The 17,865-nt window shown below is 32.0% G+C and overlaps 3 protein-coding genes and 2 long non-coding RNA genes across 5 annotated transcripts; 3 read left to right on the top strand and 2 right to left on the bottom strand.

The window, feature by feature from the left end:
• The first annotated feature begins 254 nt into the window (after positions 1-254).
• Positions 255-3,571, top strand: LOC107954520 (U11/U12 small nuclear ribonucleoprotein 59 kDa protein). The gene is made up of 9 exons (XM_041096752.1): positions 255-482; positions 623-776; positions 881-1,193; positions 1,302-1,385; positions 1,535-1,600; positions 1,892-1,964; positions 2,381-2,769; positions 2,970-3,010; positions 3,307-3,571. Exons 2-9 carry the CDS (start codon positions 625-627, stop codon positions 3,383-3,385), a joined length of 1,197 nt encoding a protein of 398 aa, XP_040952686.1. The 5' UTR covers positions 255-482; positions 623-624; the 3' UTR covers positions 3,386-3,571.
• Positions 3,572-6,953: 3,382 nt separating this feature from the next.
• On the bottom strand, positions 6,954-8,901 carry LOC121219107 (reticulon-like protein B5). The gene is made up of 5 exons (XM_041096751.1): positions 8,452-8,901; positions 7,721-7,901; positions 7,493-7,631; positions 7,347-7,416; positions 6,954-7,253 (listed from the first exon to the last, which is right to left on the bottom strand). The coding sequence occupies exons 1-5, from the start codon at positions 8,657-8,659 to the stop codon at positions 7,087-7,089; spliced, it is 765 nt and encodes a 254-aa protein (XP_040952685.1). The 5' UTR covers positions 8,660-8,901; the 3' UTR covers positions 6,954-7,086.
• Positions 8,902-9,882: 981 nt separating this feature from the next.
• LOC121219106 (uncharacterized) lies at positions 9,883-13,965 on the top strand. The gene is made up of 2 exons (XR_005915818.1): positions 9,883-12,378; positions 12,468-13,965. It is a non-coding gene; the product is annotated as an uncharacterized lncRNA (long non-coding RNA).
• Positions 13,458-14,828, bottom strand: LOC107954517 (uncharacterized). The gene is made up of 2 exons (XR_001699580.2): positions 14,089-14,828; positions 13,458-13,793 (listed from the first exon to the last, which is right to left on the bottom strand). It is a non-coding gene; the product is annotated as an uncharacterized lncRNA (long non-coding RNA).
• A 1,297-nt stretch (positions 14,829-16,125) lies between these two features.
• Positions 16,126-17,582, top strand: LOC121219105 (putative nuclease HARBI1). Its single transcript, XM_041096750.1, has 3 exons — positions 16,126-16,658; positions 16,744-16,975; positions 17,085-17,582. Exons 1-3 carry the CDS (start codon positions 16,566-16,568, stop codon positions 17,441-17,443), a joined length of 684 nt encoding a protein of 227 aa, XP_040952684.1. The 5' UTR covers positions 16,126-16,565; the 3' UTR covers positions 17,444-17,582.
• Positions 17,583-17,865: the final 283 nt, after the last annotated feature.

The following is a 17,865-nucleotide window of genomic DNA, read 5'->3' as shown; positions in this document are numbered from 1 at the left end:
AAAAAATAATAAGCCCGGCCCGATTGTTAATAAACACAAAAAAAATATTTTAAAAATAAAAAAATAAAAAAATATTTTTAAAGTATTTTAAAATTAAAAAATAAAAATAAACGGGACTCGTTTTTTTGCCAAAGCCCATATTTCGGGCCTATATTTTTACCCGAACCCTCCCATATTTCGGGCGGTCCATCGGGCCGGGCCGGGCCACCCGGCCATGGACATGTCTACTACAAAACACTATTCTTTTTTAGAGTATACATTTAAAAAATATTCCCGAAATCACTTTACCAGAGAAGTTTTAAACTCAGTTTTCAAAAACAATCCTAACGAGTCTGATTTTTAATTCATCCCACTTAAATCCCGTAAATGTTTGGTGTTTCCTCCAGATCCTTACTTTTAGCGCCATCTTTCGTCTCAAAATCTCGTGTGTTTGTGCTAGGGTTTGAAGTTCACAATTCTTCAGAAAGAAAAATATAAAGCAGGTACGAGTTTTGATATTCTTTCTGTTTTATTGTTTTCCTTATACGAACCCATCTCTAATTTGAATAAAACCTCTAGCTATCCTGTTATTAATTCACAATGTTTATCTAATCATTGAATCCAATTTTTTAATCATATTTAGCAATGAATCCGGTTCACTTCCAACCCGCGCCGCCTCCACCTTGGTTCCCAATGTTACCGCCGGAACCACCGAATTCGAGTACATTTTGGGAGACCAGAAATGTGCGTGATCGCCTTAGAGAATTGCAAGATACCCTCAATCTTGCCAACGCCGTGTACGCTAGTTTTGTTTTCTTATATAGTTCGCTAATATCAACTGTAAGTGCCGTATGCCTTTGAATTTCCTTTTAACTGTGAGTAAAATCGATTGGTTCCTTAGGCAAAAGGAGTTGGAAATACTGACGATGATAAAAGATGGGTCGATGGACCCTTCAGTTTCTGAGTTCTTGAAGTATCTAGAAGATAGGAGGATTGATTTGGAAACTCAAGAGCTACTGTCTGTGGAAGCGGCGAATGCATTGATGTCAAAGCTAAGAGCTCAGTTAGAGCCCTTTAGATATGTTGCAGATGAAGGGATCCCGTGGGAGGAGAAATCAGCAGTAGCTAGACTGACCAATAAAATTAAGAAGTCTAAAAGGAATAACCTTTGGAGGAAAAGAAAGCGGAAACGAATTGCAGAATTGCTTGCAAAGGTTGTTTTTCTTGGTTTCTCATTGTAAGCTTTCTCCTTATCTTTCTTTTTTTCCCCTATTGGCCTGTGTGGGAAATAGCTAATATTTTCAGCTTGTTATGCATGTTAGGAGCATGAACAATTTGATCAAGCTGACCGAGAAGCTGATGAGTGGAGAGCTAGGGAGATTGCCAAGGACATTGCGAGCCGCAAGGTACTTGTTGTGTTCTAGGAGGGTTTTCTTGCTATGAACATACTGACAGATTTTCGTTGATTCTTCCTTTAGATGCCAAGAACTCAAAAGTCCTTCTTTGTCTTGTTTTTGTAAGCTCACTTGGTAATGACTACTAAGTTGATTTGCAGGTCGAAAAGATGAAGGAAATAGCAAAGCTTAAAGCCAAGGAAGAAAAAAAGAGACTGGAATCTGAGGTAAAGGATTTGAAAAACGACAAGTTTCTTTCATCTATGCTGTTAGTTTATACTTATATTGTCTGACTTTACAATTTGGTGGAAACATAACAGTTTGATTGTAAAAACCTCCTTGATGCTTCTCCCATGTACTTCTCATACAATACCATTTTTTGTATTATCTCTTAAACTGTCTTTTCTAGGAAGATTAACATTAGAAAAGTGCTAATTTTAGGGGTTTCTTTTATTTTGATTTTTAGTTATTTCTTTCATTTCTTTTTGTTTATTAATATTGTACGTCTTATGTGTCAGCTTGAACTAGTTTTGATGGTGGAGAAGTTGCAAGAGTTGCGCTCAATGAGGATCCAGAAATTGAAGAAACAAGGTACTGTAAGAAAATTATACTCACTTTAATTTGTCAGACTGAATTAGCTACTGTCACTTGTGATAAGATTTTTTGATTCTTTTCTATCTAATTATTCAAGTAGTTTCTAAGTGCAAACAATTAAGATTGATTTTAACTGCTAAATCCAGCAACTAATATGCAGGTTATCATAGATGCTTTCCTTTTATATTTCTCTAGGTTATCATAGATGCACTTTATGGTTGATTGGAAACATCCATCACAAGTATATTAGCAAATAGTCAAGACTTTCACATGCCAAAAAGGAAGGGGGGGGGGTTGGTTGGCATTACCTTAATTTTCCTGCTGTGTGCAGAATGATTATGTATATGTGACCTCAACAGGTTAAACTGTCCTAGATTCTACTGAAAATTTAAGGTTGCTTTCGACTTGTGCAGGCCATTTTCTTCCAGAGGAGGATGACAAGTTTCTGGAGAAAGTTCGAGCTGCAGTTGAGGAAGAGGAGAGACAAGCTTTGGCTGCGGCGGATACAGATGCTGCTAAAGATGCCATTGCAACTGCTGAGGAAACTAGGAAGGCCACTCAGAATCAGAGACCCCTCTCAAATGATCCTATGACTGATCAACATGAAAACAAGGAGAGAAAAGACCAAATAACACCAAATGAGGACAAAAAGGGCTCTGGTACAGTCACTGATATGGAATCTGGCAAAAATAAATTGGAAGGACATGGTTACACTCGGGCATATGATCCTTTGACTAATTTACCGATTGAGTTCTATCACTATTACCATGGAAGCAATTCTGACATGGGCACACTTATTGAGGTATTTTCAGCTATTTTTCTTCAAATTCTAGATGCTCTGTGCATGGTGCTATGTTTTCCTTTCTAGCGGCATATGTAGTAGCTAGTATTTGCATTGCTTTCTCCACTTGCATGAATGATGCATGTTGGATGGTGATTAATTTACCAGCATCCGTGTTCAGGTGCATTTACTCAAATCTCCTATTAAATCTTCACGTGCAGGTTAGAAGGACATGGGATGCTTATATCAGACCAGGAGGAAGGTAAGTACAGCAAGCCCTTTCTCCAATTGCAATTCATTAACCATGAGCAATTGTATACATATGCAATGCCCCTATCTTTTTTATTTTTGGTGTTATTATCACTGTCAACTGTTGCAACTTTCAGTACCACCACTCTACTAGGTGTCTTTTTCATCAATATGCGCTTATGGTAAACTGCTATTTGACACTGCATTACAAGACAAATTTGCATGATCATTGGCTGCTAGCTGTTTTAGGATGCATCATAAAGCATAAGAACATTTGAGTAGCTGACTTATTATACAACTTGAGTGCAGCCGCATTCCAGGCCACTGGGTCCAGCCACCTCCTCCTGCTGATGACATATGGGCATCCTACCTGGTGAGGCCTAAATGACATCTTACTCTGTAAAGTTCTATTAGCACTTTAGATCATACGGTTAGAGCAGTAGCTATTTTAAACTTCAAAACATCGAATGATGTTTGTTTTCTTTATAGTCTTCCTATTTCCCAACCTTTAGTTCTTTGTCATGGATACTTTTATGGAACATTGCAGATAAATTAAGTTTAAAGATTCCCGAAAGTCTTGTTTTAGGCTGTCTGTCTATTGAAATTTAACGGTTTAGACTGTGAGGTAAGAATATTTATTTCTAGCATGCATTTTTAGATGTATGGCCATTCCAAATAAATTCTTATTTTTCATAAAAAAGAAAAAGAAAGAAGAAAGGACCTTGTTAGTTCCAGCATATATATTCTCCAATGTTTAGGGGATGACTTTTGTAGGAGTACTCAGCAAGGAAGCCAACAATCTTCCTGGGAAATTAAATCCTCCAACTTCGTATCTGAAGTATGGCACTAGGAACTGTTGTATGTCCTTTTTTAAGTACAATAGAAACCGAGGCTCCCAATGACATCAATTTCTGGTGGATCCCCCCGACTGATCCACGAAAATTCAGTTTAGTTTAAAGTCCTTTTGTTCAAGTAAAAAGAAAATTGTAGTTTTTAGGTTTAAATCAATGTAGTCGGTCAGTTTCACACTGGTCCGGATCGCACTGATTGGTGCAGACCGTTCTAGTAGAAAATTGGAATAACCAACTCGTTCCGCATTGATGAAAATTTCAATTGTACTGGTTGCATCAACTTATTCCCGGTTGGAACATTGTTCAAGTGGTGTATGAATGATGTTAAAATAATATACTAAAAACCATAAAAATTAGAATTTTTTTATAAGAATTGTTAGAAAATAATTAAAATAATAAAATTTTATAAGAATTATTTTCTCATTTTTATTAAAGTATAGCCATTGATTATTAATTCAAAAAGAAAAAAAAAAAGCCATTCATCATTACTAAGGCTTAACATTTTAGAACTTTCAATAGTTTTGAGTGAGAAACACGAATTTCAATGTTTGGTATCTTCATAAAAATAATTTATTTTTTTATAAAATTTTATGGTTTTTAATTAATTTATAACAATTTTTATTAATGATCTTTTCCTATTTTTTTTTCTGGTTTTAAATAAATTATTTTAATTAAAATTTATGGTTTTAATTAATTTATAATAATTATTATAAATTATTATAATATTTAATGCCTTTTTTATAATTATAATTATTTTTATTTTTATAAATCTAGAATGAATCTAGGCAAATGCTTGTCCTGATTTAAATGAACATGGACAACCATGTGTTCAAATTCATTATGTATTATTTAAAAAATAATTTTTCTATTTTTAAAATTTTTATATTTTACTAATATAGCAGTCGATGATGATGTCATACTACCACGTTAGCCTTTGGTGATGATGTGGAAGAACTACATCAATGATTAGTGATGACATGGTACTGTCACATAAATAAATAGTGTTGATGTGGTGTTTGTTAATAGTCATGTCAGTGTTACCATTAATTACTAAAGATCAACATTAGTCAAGAACCTATTTGACTTTGTTAGTTCAAGAGTTCAAAAATTTTGTAGGGATTTAGTTGATTTTTTTGGAAGAAGTTAGATGGCGAAAATACCATTAAGTCTAAAAAATAGTAAAAATTTCAACCATCCAATACAAACTTTAAAATTGAAAGTAAAAAATTAATAAATAATAAAACAAGTTAAGAATTTACCTTTTTCTTTTTCTCTTTTGTTTGTTATATAAATTCCATATAAACACACACGAAGCTGTTTAATTAAGAAACTAATAAATTTATACATTAAACAAGTGTTTTTTTGAAGAACATTAAACAAGTTTCAGCTTCATCTGTATGTTTATATGGAATTTCCATTTTATATTAATAATATGAGATAATTTTGTTGTGAATAACCTTTGTTTAATGTATGTAATGATTTATTTATTTGTTTATTTTGAATTTGTTATTAATTTTTTTTTATGAAATTTATTGATGTATATTTTATATAATTGATGAATATTTTATGCAGTTCATTTAATTTTATTCATTTTTTTATGTATATGTATATTATTTAATATTTTATATGGTGCGAGGGAAGTTGATGAGAATGAACTGAAGCATATGTAGAGAAATGTATGATAAAAAACAAAATAAAAAGAGTAGTAATTCTTTAAATTTTATAATATTTTAATAATTTCTAGTAATTTTATTAACTATAATTTTCTATAATTTTTATAATGTTAAGGTAATAAAATAATTTTTTTATAATTTTAATAAATCTTAAAAAACTTAAGATTTAAAAAAAATTAAAATTAGCAATTAAGCCGATCATATTATATTTTTTACATTAGCTGCCATGTTAGTATTTAATTGCTTGTTAAGAACTTTAGCTGAAAATTATATCTTAATGAGAGCCAACCAAAAGGTTTAATTATGTGTTTTCTAAATTAAGGATTGAATTGATTTTTCATTATTCTATGAGAGTTTTTATATTATTTGTTTTCCTATTATTTTATGATAATTTTTTGGTATTCTACTTGGTAAGTAAGGAAAAAATATATGAGAAATGAGTAGTTTCTATTCTAATGCATAAAAATTAATCATTTCAAATTGAAATGATGAGTGAAGAGAAAATAAGAGATGTATATGAGTTTAAAATTATACATTTTTTCATACATTTTATTTTTTTCTCTTATTTTTCAATTTCTACCAAAAAGGTAATTTTCTATCTCTACTACCAGCCACACACCTATGCAAAATTTTTTACTCCCTTCAATCTTTCATCATTTTAATTTTCTTTCCACCGCAAAACCTTAAGTTTAGGTTTTAAGAGAATAAACTTCTAAAAACAACCATACTAGAGGTGACAACTGTATCTATATTTAAACCTTTGACCGAGTTAGTGTCACGTGTCAACTAGGCATCAACTTAGTTAAGGGAATTAAGAAAATATTTTTCTGTATTTAAAATAAATTATATGATTTTAAGGTATTTTATTTTTTATATTTTAAAAAACAACAAATAATTTGCCCATGGTGAAATTTAAACCCATATCGTTTGGGTTGATAAAAATTTTACTTTGTCACTCAATCAAAGCTTTATTTTAAAATGTTTTGTATATCTTAATTTTATCATGCACACTTTATTACTTTCATCAATTGTATATATTGATAATGTTATTAATTGGATTAGTGTCACAAGTTAACTCGACAACATCAAGATTGATAACAACACCATGATAAACAATAGTAGTACGTACATTTAATATTCTTAAGCTAACGAATTTAGATGTTTAAATTTCAATTTACTCACTATTTAATCTAATTTTTTTATTTTAATATCATACATGTGTTATTATTAATTAGTTTCAAGCCATATGTTTCATATGTTGTTTTTTAAACACACCTAAATACGTAGTTTCCACACTTAAATTTTTAGTATAATAAAAAAGCTGATTGTTATTCAAATAAAACAAGTTTTACGAAAAAAAAAAAAATCACCTTCTGGTGCAACCTGCAAGCTTGGCCTATTGCTGACAACTGATTTGCATTTAGAGATGTAATTTGAAATCAAAACTTTTGTAAACAATTGATTGAGGAGGAAGTGTCTCCAGCTAATGTGAACAGACAACACTACAACAACCAGGACACCCAGAACTACCGAAGAATTTTTAAGGGTTTAAACACCTGAGCCTTCTAAACCTTTTCGCTCTTCAAGGGTCCTGTAGGAATTTTACTCAGAACATTGGCATCAAAAACTGCATATTGCTTTTTTATCTCAATCACTGCCTTCTCTGCAAATGGGTCAACCTTGTCCTCATACTTCTCATACAAAACAGGTACCGTATGCAGCAACACGAAAGCTGATTTTCATAGAGAAGATGGATCAAAATTCAGTATGAAATTTGTATAGATAAATGAACTTGGCACTAAAAGCAAGAGACCAGTGTCATTACATGTGTAGAACAAGGTCAAGAAATTGCACCAACTCCCCACAACCGAGAGGACCCAAAAAGCTGCTACAACCTGAAATCAAAGAGAAGGATATAGTGACTCCCCAATCAAAATGCAGTTCAGATTAAGACTTCAACCCTAAACACACCACAAGAAACTTCGGATTCCTTCCAGATGCAATATCTCGCAGCAGTTCCAATGCCTGGTTAAGTTCAATTGTCAGAGCAGAGGCGATCTGAAGGAATGGCTCCTCTGGCAAATGAACTTGTGGGATGCGAGGTGGAGTCCTGTGAAGAAAAAGGTCATATTATATTCTTTAAGAAACCATCAATATGTTAAATAGATTAAAGCTCCTGCAAAGACCCCCAGAACTTACTTGTGGATAAAGGTATGGACATTGGACCAGAGGAACAATACTGCAAGAGAGAGTATCGAAATGTGACAGAGCAGAGTAAGTAGGTGGTATTCGATCAACTCAAAAAGGACCCAGATTGCAGTTGCTCCACCAAGAACCCCAGCTGATATCTTCTTGTTCCTCCACAAGAACACATCAGCAGCTGCACCAAATCATTACCCAACAAATGAAATGGAAAGAGAACACCATTATCTAATTCTGACACAAACGAGAATCATTAATCTAAGACTTGTAAATAGCAAGACTTTTCTTAAACTCCTTATGTGCTTAAATGATTAGATAATCTTGCTTTTAAAGGACTGGTCTAGAAGATGTTATACTTTGCTCCGTTCCCAGAATGCAAACAATAAAAGGCAAAAGCAAACCCCAAATATTAGTCTGAAGTAGTTTGGTCCTTAAGCAAATTTCAAATTCCACTAACAAATACAAGAACCAATCAAATCGAAAAATGAAATTCATTTTCGTAACTACCAAACAGATCGTGAAGTGGCAAATACTAAAACACAGATGAATTGATCTTCCATCAAATTAACATTTCATTTTTAAATTCACTCTAACAACTGCATTTTTGTATTTTTTTACTCGCATTTCCATCAACTTCGTTAAAAACAAACCAAACAATAAAATCCTGATCACACTAACGAAACTTGCAAAAAGAAAAGAAAAGTGAAATGAGAGCTTAGAGGTCGTACGCTTTCCACCACCGAGAACGTGATGAAGAGGTCTCTCCCTACCAAACAACCGATAAATCTTAGCCTTAACGGAGCTAGGGGAAGCTGGTTTCTCATGATCTGAATCCGAATCCGAAGAAGACGATGAATCATGGCCGTGGATCTTCTCGCTGATCTTCTCCATCACCGACTCCACCGCCGATTGCTTACTCTCCGTTTCCTCCGCCATTGGTTAAAAAAAGTCCGGACCAGTGCCCTAAAAAGACGGATTCTTTATTGACTGTCAGGGTGTCCGAACAGTATACAAGTGAGTGCGAATGCCAGTAGAACTGTAGGGTTTTAATAAAGAAGGGAATGTATAAACCTTAGGCTTAAATTTATCAAAATGGTTATATTTTTGATTTTTTTTTTCTATTAACTTTTTTTTTCAATTTATTTTTAACATATTTAATGAAAAAATTCAAATGTTTAAAATTTTGTTTTTTCAAAAATTTCAATCTTCTATATTATTATTTTTAGATCTTTAAATTAAGAGTTATTTTTTATTTAATGTATTATTTATTTATTTTATTATTTTTTAGTGTAATTATCTTATTAGATTATCTTAATAATAAATTATATCTCATTAAAAAGTTTTATATATGAAATTCTAAATCAAGCCCATTAATTTTTTTAATGATATTTTTATTAAATTTATTAGGAAAAATAGATTAAAACAAATAAAAATTGATGGATAAAAAAACTTAAAAATACAATTAAAATAATTTTGATAAAACAGTGGCTAAAAACCGGTTTGGAGCCAAAGCTGATGGTTGGGGGAGAATTTGAAATGTTGAATGAGGTATGGTACAGTGGGGTCTAGAATAAATTGGATTCTTTCAACTGATTTACTGAGGAGTGATGACGCAGAGAGAGAGAAGGGTGCATTTTTTTCTCTGAAGAGTTCATCTTAATAGGACACGTGGCGATAATTTAATGGAGCAATGGGGTGGCATGGACAGCAATCACTTTTCAGTGGTCGTTTTGGAATTTTTACTTTTTTGCATCAGTGGGGCTCCACGTTAGCTTCATATTTGTTTGTTCCGCTAGTGTTTCTTTTTTTGGAAATAAGTGTTTACCATCATGTGCTTTATTTTTATGAGTGAAGATAAAAATTCAAACTTTATGATTAAAATATGAAATAAATAATTATTACATTGTATTAATAAATTTTATTTTATTATTTATTTTTTAAAAATATTTAAATTTAGGCCTCATTCTCCTATGCTTTCCAGACTTTTGCAATAAAAAATTACTTTTTTCTTAAAAGCATTAAAGAACCTATATTATTTCAGAAAAATTTTCAACTTAAAAAAATATTTTTTGGCAGATAAAAAAGTTAAAAATTTTAACTTTTTCTTCAGCCAAAAGTGCTTTTGACTTCTATTTATCTTTTTAACCTTTGTCTTTAAAAAAAAAAGCGTTCTTTCCTCTAGTTCTTTGGAGCTAAATCTATACCCATTTTTTCACATTTTCTCTTTCAAAGTTCTTTCCTCTTGTTCTTTGTTCCTCTTTTAATTCCTATGGTTCTGGTTCTTTGTTCCCTTACTCGGTTGTTCTTCCCACATACAGGTATGAATCTAGCTATTTGTACAGTTATCACAAAAGTGAAGAAACTTTGATTTGTAATAAAATAGTCTATGGGATGGATTTATTGGGTAGCTATAGTAGACCAAACTTTGGCAGTCTGCTGCTATTATGTAGTTAACTGAGATGAATAGATGATGAGAGAATTGAAAGGGGGGGAATCATAGTGGAAGAAAGTGATACTGAAACAGAGATCTTGGTTGAGAAATTTGGAAATAATATTGAGGTAGAACAGCAGTGGGGTATGTTTTGTTGGAGGCTTTGGGGATGGTTAATATTGTTTTGTGAGTTTAAAGTATGCAACAGTTTTGGTGTGAATTTGGTTGCTTAGCTGGTCAAGAAAAATTACTTACGGAAACTGTCGATGATAGGGTTGTGAAAAGTATCTTATTTAATGCAATTGGGATTTTGTGGTTAAAATACTATTGTTAGGTAATGCTGGCTTGGTGATGGATTGAAAAAGGGTTGATCTAAGATTTAAAGAAATAAATGAGAGCCTTTTGCCAAGTGTGGAATCAACAAGAACTGGTTACTGAACTGGATTGCAAAGCAAGAGAAAGAAAATAAGAATTGAATCCCATGTAGTTTTCATGGATGCGATTCCTATGGTTATTTCATTATGAAATTATAATGGCAATCACAGCCCACTGAAAAAGCCTTCGGAGATGTGGAGCTCTAAAATATTTTATCCGAATGGAATCTTATCACTCCTACAACACAAAGATCTATCTTATTAACACCTAACACTAAACACGCCTTGAATGCAGGGCCTAAAAGTATGGCAAGGCTTGATATATAAATAAAAGAACGGTATACTGATTTTTCTCAGCAAACTGCCAATAAATCATTGACTTTTCAAAGACAAAAGCAATACAACTAACACTGCTAAATTTTATTGTAAGTTAGATTATGTATAGATAGGACTCATTTGTGTACTATCAACTATTGAAACTCTTTAACCACTTTTTATTTTAGAAATGTACTTAATTAAATCCTGGTGCTAAGAACAAGCTTTGGCAAACCTTTGAAAGGCCCTTCAAAACCTGCTTTTGAATGCCACTCCAGATTTTATTTACAGAGTAAGGAGCAGTAGATGCCCAAAAGTGGCGTGTATATCTGTTGTCACGATCAAAAATGAAAAATCTACAATGGTGTTGTTTTTGCATTTCTGGACATTGTTTCGGCTGTGAGAATGCTTCTTTTCTAATATATTAATGCCAATTGTTGAAATTGGTGCATGCCAACTTGGTGTCATTTATGGTAAAAACCTGTGACTTTCTTAATCCTGACTTCATAACAACCAAAGGTGCAATGCTTCCATACTTTTGTTTCATGTCTTTTTATAGGACATTTCAAAAATTACATCTATCCTATTTTAATTTTCAAGATTGTTTTCATCTATATTTTAGACAAGTTTTATTGGGTTTATTTTTCAGTCAAGTGGCTGTGTAGGGGTTTAAGTTTATTTATACTTGCATTTCATTTGTGCAGCTCAAGAGATACAATTGTGCTCACCTTGAGAATATTCATCTTACGAGTATTACTCTCCTCTTTCTATACTTTTTTTTTCTCTTTGTACTCTGAGAAGTGTGCGACTTTGTTATGCTCACATGCACACATCTACATAGAAACGTAAAACTGATGAAGAGGTTAACTAGTTTCAGAACATGCTGAGTACAGATGGCGACAAAGATTAATCACGGCGACCAAAATTGAAGTAAAAAAAGTTTATGTATTTGTGGAGTTGGCAACCATTGATATAAAACAATGCATTTTCAGTTTTAGAAGTTGACAACTAGTGTCAATCTTATAGTTGTGTTTGGCTATAAATCCACTAAAATAATAAACAATGAAAAATTCACAATATTCATGATTATGATACCACATATTTTAATTGCTTTTGGTTGAAAAAATCAATTTGAAAATTGTTTAATTTTTTTGATTGCTTTATTGGCTGAAACGAATCTGTTCGTATACACAATAGATGAGTACTTCGGCGGTTGAAGTTGGTAGTGAAAAAGTGAAAGCAATGTTGGATAAGAGATTGATAGAAATATTTTGTGATATTTGTATTAAAAAGATATTGAAAGGCAATAGGCCTGATACTCATTTCACAAAAGATGGATGGTTGAAAATAATGACCAACTTTGAGAAAGAAACGAGCAAGGGTTTTTCACAAGACAACTTAAAAATAGGTGGGTTGCCCTAAAAAAAGAATGGAAAGCTTGGAAGAAACTTAAAGGCGAAGATACTAGTCTAGGGTGGAATCCTATAAAAAGAACCATTTATGCATCGAATGAATGGTGGGAGAGTAGGCTACAGGTACATTAATAATTTTGAATATTTTTGTTTTTTTCTTATTTATGAGGTTACTGATAATTACTGTTATTAAACTATTATTTTATATGTAGGTTGTGCCTGAAGCTTAAAAATTTAGAACATCGGGCATTGATCCTGAATTCGAAGGGAAGTTGGACCAAATGTTCATGGGGATAGTTGCAACAGGTGATAAAGCATAGGCACCTTCTTCTGGTACACTCCGTAGTGATTTTTTTGAGGATGTTAACAACGAAATACCTGAAGAGAATGAAGAAGAAAATGTGAGAAATGATGTTCACATTTCAAATGATGTTCAAATTGATGGAAACGGTCAAAAAAGAAAAAATCCTAAGATATCAAGTTCACATTTTAAAACTGGAAGAAAGAAATCCTCAAAGAAAATTGGAGGGGCTGCAAGATTGTCCAGTCAAATAGAAAAATTATGCAATGCAGCTGACAATATGAGTCAAGCCACATCTAGTTTGACTCCTGTTATGAATCCATATGGTGTTCCACAAGCAGTCAAAGTGCTTGACAGCATGTTGGAAGAAGTTCCAAAAGCTAGTCCGCTATACTTTTCGCACTTAAATTATTTCTCAATAAGGACAAGCGAATTATGTTTTTATCAACTAATCCCAAGATTAGAGCTTTGTGGCTTAAGATGGAAACAGAGGATAGTTGAAAATTTTTTGATCTTCTAGGGTTCAGAGATATCTATTATGTGTCTAAACAACAATGCTAAACTAGTTTTATCAATAGTTATTTATGTTTGGTTTTTGGATATTGAATTTACTTATTTATGTGTAATCTAGTTTTATCAATGGCTTTTTATGTTTGGTCTTTAGATATTGAATTTATGTTCAACTTATTTATACTAAATTAGTTTTATCAATAGTTGTTTATATATGATTTTGGATATAAAATTTATTCACAGGTGATAAGTATAGTTGAGAATTACAGCGGTGATGAAAGTGATGATGAAAGGGAAGATAAAGAGATTTTACAAAGCATGAAATGTTTTAACCGATTATTTGTTGTTGCATCTTCTTCTGTGCAATTACAATTATATTACGAGAAGTATATATTGAAACAATCATGCATGGATTCAAAACAGTCAGGTGAGACATGGATCCGAGAGATCCTTGACGGTCACGAATCACATTGTATGATTAATTTTAGGATGTCTAAAATGGTATTTGTACAAACCAATTTTTGACCCGGGCCTAGTACCCAAACTAAAGCCCACTAACCTAAAACCAAACTTAAACCCAAACCTACCCCAGCCCACAAACTGAAACATTTTCAGTAAGAAAACCCTAAGGCCACCGCTCCTATCTCTGCCCAGATCCAGCACCTCCAAACGCCACCGTCGCAACTCACCAATGGCCGATTTCGTGTCTGTTACGTCTTGTCAGCACCTGCAAAGATGTAATAGACAATATGCAAGCAAACAAGGCACAAAACGACAACAATAGAGGACAAATATAAAAAAAAAGAAAAGATTATGAATCGTTTTTTTTTGAAGTCGGCTATAAAGGCCAAAGTCTTGAACATGTATTTCTTCGGCTTGGACATTTTCACGAGCATTCAGAAAAAAAAAACAGAATAGAAGTTTTAAAGGTTGAATTTTTACTGTTTATTTTTATATTTATTTATTTATTTATTTTACAATTTCATTTTAACGAAAATAGCAAAAAAAAGGAAGGAGCGCACCTGAATCGTTCTGTGGCTCCGTCGACGGAGGTCCTCTTGCCGTCGTCGGAATCGGGTCTAAATGGGGTGCAAGGCTCTTCGTTCCCTCCGTCGAAGCCCGACCCCATAGCCCGCCTAGAACCGGGCTTTAAAAGCCCTTCATCACGCTTCGTCGACCGTCGGTTTAGTGGCGGTGCGGTGGACAGATGAACGGCGGTGTGAAGCCCAACCGTCGGAAGGCATGGGGGAGGCTTTGAAAGGGTTGGTGTAGTTCTTTTAGTGTGAAGGGTGGGAAAATAAAAAAAATAAAAAAAAGGGTTGTTTAAATAAAGACATTAAAACGGCGCCGTTTGGAGGAGGAATACCTGTGCATGCTTGCCTTGATGGGTAATTTATGCCTTTGGTCCCTCCGATCCTGCGGCACATTCAATGCTGCCTTTTGTTTCATTTTAATTTTGGCCACATAATTTCTCGCTTGTTCCAATCTAGTCCTGCGCAAGGTGATGCGCATAAGGGACGGGGAATTCTCACAGCCAGTCCCTCGTGTCCTCAGCACGTTTCATTTCGGTCCCTCGCTCCATTTTTTTTAAATTTTCAATTATGCCTCTCAATTTTATTCTGATTCCAATCGTGCCCTTGACCTTTTAGCCCTATCTTTTTTTTATTATATATATTCTTAACTGTTTCTTTTGTTATTTAGGATTTTTTTATATACATTATTTTATTTCAAATTGTTTAGATCAATTAGTATTTATCTCAAGTTTTATATTTTATTTATTTCAAATATATGTGTATGCACTACCCATTTTAAATTTATATGTACTATGTAATTTAAATTGTTTCTTATGCTATTTATTTTGATATTCTTTATATTGTTCATTTCCAAACTGCTTGATTTTTTATTTATTTCAAGTTTTTATAAATTAAGTACTTTATACATTATTTTTCCTCATGATGAAATATGTTATATATTATATATATGTTAATTATTTTGAAATTGTTTTATACTTTTTTTACTCTATTTTTTCCTTTAAATGTTTTATTTATTATCCATTTTAAGATTATTTGTCCTTATTTCACGATTTTTGCATGTACATATGCATTATTCATTTTAAAATTTTTCATATATAATATTTTTGAATTATTTTGTATATAGTTGATTCTCAAATTTTCCCTTTTTTACAATATTTATTTAAAACTCGTTTATTATTATTTTAAAATTGTTCTACATTTTATTTATTTTAATATGTTCTATACCACTCATTTTGAAATTGTTATATATGTTATTTAATTCATTCGTCTTTAATTATTAATACTAGTATTCAAATAATGTATGTTGAGTGTGTATTGTGCTTGTGTGTACCATAATTAGTTTACTCGTATTTTCATATTATTGTCATACATTTGTGTAATTATCCATGTATCATTATTCCATGTTTATTATTATATTGTTATTTCACGTCATCATATTGTAAATTACACTCCGACATAGTTATCCAACTTAGGTTACTTTATTTTATTCGAAACAAAACAAATGCTTACCTTCAAATAGATTACCCGCTATTATTCGAAATGGAATTTTGCTAAATAAGGCAATATTTTGCATTTTGGAAATTTGAGAAATTGTACCCTAACTTACTGGGTCTTGATTTTCTTGTAAACCTAAATAGAAAAATATCCTTTTAAATTTCCAAACACATAAAATTTCAAAAATAAAGGTAATATTCTATATTTCGAAAATTCGAGAAATCTTGCCCTAACTTACTGGGCTTCGATTTTTCTCGTTGATTATAAGTAACCGAATTTCCTTTTAAAATTAAAATAAATGAGGTTTAAACAAAAAAAAATAAAGGCAAGGTTACTCTAAAAAATACGAGGTGTTGTGTCCTAACTTACTGGATGTGACATCTTGTTACTTCGAGATAAGGAGGCACTTTCCATTTTGATTTATTCGAGTAATTTTAAAATAACACAATATAAAGAGGGATCGTATTTTTAAATTCTTTTCAAGTTTTTAATTTTTGACACCAAGACATTAATTAATCAACTAGGTACCAATTTTGGGCGTTACGAGGGTGCTAATCCTTCCTCGTACGTAATCGACTCCCGAACCCCGTTTTTCTGAATTTCGTAGACCAAAAGCATTGTTTTAGTAAATCTAAACCGTGTATTAAAAACAACTGTTTTACGAGGTGACCCGATCACACCTTATAAAAAAGGATTGGTGGTGACTCCCATTTTAGTTTTCATTTTTAAAATCCAAGTCGACCCCGTTTCACAAAAAAATGGTGTCAACAGTATTCACAAGTTTGTTGAGAGTTTTGGAGACAAGATACAACTTGCAAACTTCAAGAAACATATCTTCTAGTGAAATGTTGAGAATTTTTTTATACATCTTGGGCACCGGTGCAAAAGTGTCCCAATGTCGAGAAAGATTTCAAAGGTCTGGATCAACAATAAGTTGACACTTTGCAATTGTGCTTGAGAAAGTTTCAAGGATGGCCACTGATCTAATTGCACCCAAAGATCCTTTTTTTAGCTCAATACCCGAACAAATACGTAATGATTCTAGATATATGCCGCATTTTAAGGTGAAAATTTAATTTTATATTATTATATTTTAATATATTTGGTCGACTAAAAATATGCACAAGACTAATATGATTATTTGTTCAGGATTGCATAGGTGCACTTGATGGTACTCACATTGCCGTTATTCTTCCACTAAATGAACAAATTCCCTATATTGGAAGAAAACGTATCTCGACTCAAAATGTTATGGCAGTATGTGATTTTAATATGTGTTTCACCTTTGTCATGGCTGGATGGGAAGGATCGGCACATGACACTAGAATATTTCTTGATGCAATTCGAGATCCAAAATACAAATTTTCGCACCCACCAAATGGTTAGATATTTTATTTATATGTGATTTTTTAAATAATAAAGTATCTTTAATTGATAATTTTTATAAAAAAAATTCTTGAATTAATTGTTTGTTATATTATGACTTGTAGGAAAATATTATCTTGTTGATTCTGGATATCCTCAAATGAAAGGTTATCTTGGACCATATAGAGGTCAGGGATATCATTTACCTGACTTTCATAGAGGTAGACCGGTATCTAGTGAAGAAGAGATATTCAATCATTCACATTCATCATTACGTAGTGTGATTGAACGAACTTTTGGTGTTTTGAAAAAAAAATGGGCCATTTTACGGGATATGCCAAGTTATAGTTTTGAAAAGCAAACGATGATCGTTGTTGCTACAATGACGATACACAATTTTATCCGAAAACATGTCGGTCGAAATGATGCAGATTTTATGGAATACGAAGATATTAACTGGGCATATGAGAATATTATTGATTAAGAAAATGCGCATGGTCGAGAAAGTGATGATGACGACGACGAAGATGATGATGGTGATGATGACGGTGAATCAAACAATTCAAGTGGTTTTGAAATGAAATTAACAAGAGATGCTATAGCTTCTAGTTTAATGAATTCACTTTAAATTGTAAACGCTATTGTAAAATTTTTAGTATTTATATTTGGTGTATAAATATTATCCCTTTTTAAAACTTTAATCCAAATATATGTAATATTTTAATTTGTTAGGTTTATGTTTTCTATGTTATGTTAATATCTAATATGAGTTATATATTTAAATACATTTTAAAATAAAATAATACAAATGTGTTAAAAGCAATAATTTTTAAAATAATACAATTGTGTCAATATCTAATTACAAATATTTAATTATTATATTTAAATATTTAAATATAGTTTATA

The sequence above is a fragment of the Gossypium hirsutum genome, chromosome D07 (genome assembly GCF_007990345.1).
Source record: "Gossypium hirsutum isolate 1008001.06 chromosome D07, Gossypium_hirsutum_v2.1, whole genome shotgun sequence".
Taxonomy (NCBI): Eukaryota; Viridiplantae; Streptophyta; class Magnoliopsida; order Malvales; family Malvaceae; genus Gossypium; species Gossypium hirsutum.
Note: the sequence above shows the minus strand (reverse complement) of the source record. Positions and strands in the feature narration are given on the sequence as shown.

What these genes read in the sequence shown, in the direction of transcription:
- LOC107954520 (XM_041096752.1), top strand. Translation starts at nt 625, where the DNA reads ATGAATCCGGTTCACTTCCAACCCGCGCCGCCTCCACCTTGGTTCCCA. An exon ending in AGGACATTGCGAGCCGCAAG is followed by an intron (nt 1,386 to 1,534) that starts GTACTTGTTGTG and finishes GTTGATTTGCAG; the next exon opens with GTCGAAAAGATGAAGGAAAT. An exon ending in AAAAGAGACTGGAATCTGAG is followed by an intron (nt 1,601 to 1,891) that starts GTAAAGGATTTG and finishes CTTATGTGTCAG; the next exon opens with CTTGAACTAGTTTTGATGGT.
- LOC121219107 (XM_041096751.1), bottom strand. Translation starts at nt 8,659, where the DNA reads ATGGCGGAGGAAACGGAGAGTAAGCAATCGGCGGTGGAGTCGGTGATG. An exon ending in CGTTCTCGGTGGTGGAAAGC is followed by an intron (nt 7,902 to 8,451) that starts GTACGACCTCTA and finishes GATTTGGTGCAG; the next exon opens with CTGCTGATGTGTTCTTGTGG. An exon ending in GTCCATACCTTTATCCACAA is followed by an intron (nt 7,632 to 7,720) that starts GTAAGTTCTGGG and finishes TTTTCTTCACAG; the next exon opens with GACTCCACCTCGCATCCCAC.
- LOC121219105 (XM_041096750.1), top strand. Translation starts at nt 16,566, where the DNA reads ATGGCCACTGATCTAATTGCACCCAAAGATCCTTTTTTTAGCTCAATA. An exon ending in GATATATGCCGCATTTTAAG is followed by an intron (nt 16,659 to 16,743) that starts GTGAAAATTTAA and finishes TTATTTGTTCAG; the next exon opens with GATTGCATAGGTGCACTTGA. An exon ending in ATTTTCGCACCCACCAAATG is followed by an intron (nt 16,976 to 17,084) that starts GTTAGATATTTT and finishes TATGACTTGTAG; the next exon opens with GAAAATATTATCTTGTTGAT.